Source organism: Mandrillus leucophaeus, unplaced genomic scaffold (genome assembly GCF_000951045.1).
Source record: "Mandrillus leucophaeus isolate KB7577 unplaced genomic scaffold, Mleu.le_1.0 Scaffold234, whole genome shotgun sequence".
Classification (NCBI taxonomy): domain Eukaryota; kingdom Metazoa; phylum Chordata; class Mammalia; order Primates; family Cercopithecidae; genus Mandrillus; species Mandrillus leucophaeus.
The window spans coordinates 873,856-876,420 of record NW_012102410.1 but is presented as its reverse complement, the minus strand read 5'-3'; the positions used below and the strand labels follow the sequence as shown (position 1 = coordinate 876,420).

The window sequence follows — 2,565 nt, the reverse complement described above, 5'->3', positions numbered from 1 at the left end:
CGATCTCGGCTCACCACAACCTCCGCCTCCCGGATTCAAGCTATTCTCCTGCCTCAGCCTCCGGAGTAGCTGGGATTACAGGCATGCGCCACCACACCCGACTAATTTTGTATTTTTAGTAGAGATGGGGTTTCTCCATATTGATCTGGCTGGTCTTGAACTCCCAACCTCAGGAGATCCGCCCACCTCAGCCTCCCAAAGTGCTGGGATTACAGGCCTGAGCCGCTGTGCCCATCTGGTCCATGTTTTCTAAAGAGGTAGAGGTAAGCAGGTTTTGTGGGTTGAAGTGATCTGGGAGGTCTTCCTGCAGGAGGTGAGCCTGAGAACTTGGAATGCTGGTCTCCAAGGGAGACAGAGAGGAGACCAGGGGAGACACTTGTGATCTAAGCAAAGGCAAGAAAGTCCCAGGTGGCTGAGCAGAGGCGGAGGGTCCAGGGAGGCTTGGAGTCCGAAGCTGAAGGTCAGAGGAGAGAGCTCTCAAAAAGTGTGAAGACAGGAAGAGATTGACAATAGGCAGGACCTAGGACAACTGCAGAGGAGGGGAAAACCAGTAAGAAAGTGTGTGGCAGGCTGGGCACGGTGGCTCACACCTGTAATCCCAGCACTTTGGGAGGCTGAGGCAGACAGAGCACTTGAGGTCAGGAGTTCGAGACCAACCTGACCAATGTGGTGAAACCCCATCTCTACCAAAAATACAAAACTTAGCTGGGCGTGGTGGCGGGCACCTGTTATCCCAGCTACTCGGGAGGCTGAGGCAGCAGAGTCAGTTGAATCCAGGAGGTGGAGGTTGCAGTGAGCTGAGATCGCACCACTGTACTCCAGCCTGGGAGACAGAGTGAGACTCTGTCTCAAAAAGAAAAGAAAAAAAAGAAAGAGAGAGAGAGAAGGGAGGGAAGGAAGGAAGGAAGGAAGAGGGGGGGGGAGAGAGAGAGAGAGAGAGGGAGAGCGTGGCAGAAGCAGCCATGGCCAGTGGCTGGGGTGCAGGGCTGGAGTCAGGCAGAGGAACAAAAAAGGGTCCGCAGAGGGGAAGCAGGAGAAAACCGTGGCCTTGATAACTGAGGGAGAGAAGATGGGGTTCTCGTATCAGACATACAGTAGAATGCAGTGGTTAATTCTCCAAGTTCTAGAATCAGTCGCCCTGGGTTCAAATCTCAAGCAAATGACCACCTCCCTGAGCCTCAACGTCTTTTGTGAAGCAGTGGTTAAAACCTACCCCTGGCCAGGCATGGTGGCTCACACCTGTAATCCCAGCACTTTGGGAGGCTGAAGCAGAAGGATTGCTTGAGCCCAGGAGTTTGAGACCAGCCTGAGCAACATAGCGAGAACCCTGTCTCGAAGGAAGGGAGGGAGGGAGGGAGGGAGGGAGGGAAGGAGGGAAGGAAGGAATCAATTGGCCATGCATGGTGGTGCAAACCAATAGTCCTAGATGCTCAGAAGACTGAGGTGAGAGGACCGCTTGAGCCCAAGAGGTTGAGCCCACCACACTTGTCTAATTTGTGTGTGTGTGTGTGCGCGTGTGTGTGGAGACGGGTCCCACTATATTGCCCAGGCTGGTCTTGAACTCCCAGGCTCAAGCAATCGCTCTGGCCTCTCAATGTGCCTGGATTACAGGTGTGAGCCACAGTACCCGGCTATTACCTTCTAACCTACTTTTCAATTTTTGTTGTTATATTTTTTCATTATTGTCTGTCATCTCCCGCCCCATTATCAATTCCACAAAGTCAGGGATCTAGGTCTATTTTGTGAACTAATGTTAGTTCCTCACCCCTGCTGGCCTCCAGGCCTAGAGTAGTGACAGAAATAATCAATTTATGTGATGCCTATTGTGTGCCAGGCCTACAGTAGGCACCACATGAATGATTTTTCTTTTCTTTTTTCTTTTTTTTTTTTTTTTTTTTTGAGACGGAGTCTCGCTCTGTCATCCAGGCTGGAGTGCAACGGCACAATCTCGGCTCACTGCAATCTCTGCCTCCCGAGTTCAAGCGATTCTCCTGCCTCAGCCTCCCGAGTAGCTGGGACTACAGGTGCCACCACCACTCTGGGCTAATTTTTTTTGTTTTTAGTACAGACGGGGTTTCACCATGTTGGCCAGGCTGGTCTCGAACTCCTGACCTCAGGTTATCCACCTGCCTCGGTTCTCCCAAAGTGCTGGGATTACAGGCGTGAGCCTCTGCGCCCGGCCATGAATGATTATTTCTATCTCTGCTCTTGCTGGAGGAGGGCACAGAGGCTGTGCCAGTTTCCCATGATGTCCCCAGTCTCCAGCTCAGTGCTTGGCGAGCAGAAAGGAGTCAAAGGCAGGAGTCAAAGGCAAGTGCCCCGCTGGCCGCTTGCTCAGTCCCTCATCTCCACCCTCTCGCAGGTGGCTGGTGTCCCGCGATGGCCGCAGACGCCCTCCTGCCGTGCCCGCGCCTGTGCCCGATGTCCCAGCAGGACTTCCTCAAGGCCTCACACTTCTCGCTGGGGCCCGACCTGCGGCTGCACGAGGGTACCATGCACACCACGTCGCACCGGGACTTCGCCTACCCGACGGCCACCCGGGAGCCGCCGAGTCTGCAGCCGCCG

General features: G+C 54.0%; 1 protein-coding gene across 1 annotated transcript in view; it reads left to right on the top strand.

Moving 5' to 3' along the window:
• Nucleotides 1-2,366: 2,366 nt before the first annotated feature.
• Nucleotides 2,367-2,565, top strand: part of LOC105541157 (chromosome unknown open reading frame, human C19orf45) — a 15,871-nt gene continuing 15,672 nt past the window's right edge. Inside the window, exon 1 of the mRNA XM_011982061.1 lies at nucleotides 2,367-2,561. Within this exon, the coding sequence (XP_011837451.1) occupies nucleotides 2,380-2,561 (182 nt within the window). The 5' untranslated portion in view covers nucleotides 2,367-2,379. The remainder of the gene's footprint in view (nucleotides 2,562-2,565) is intronic.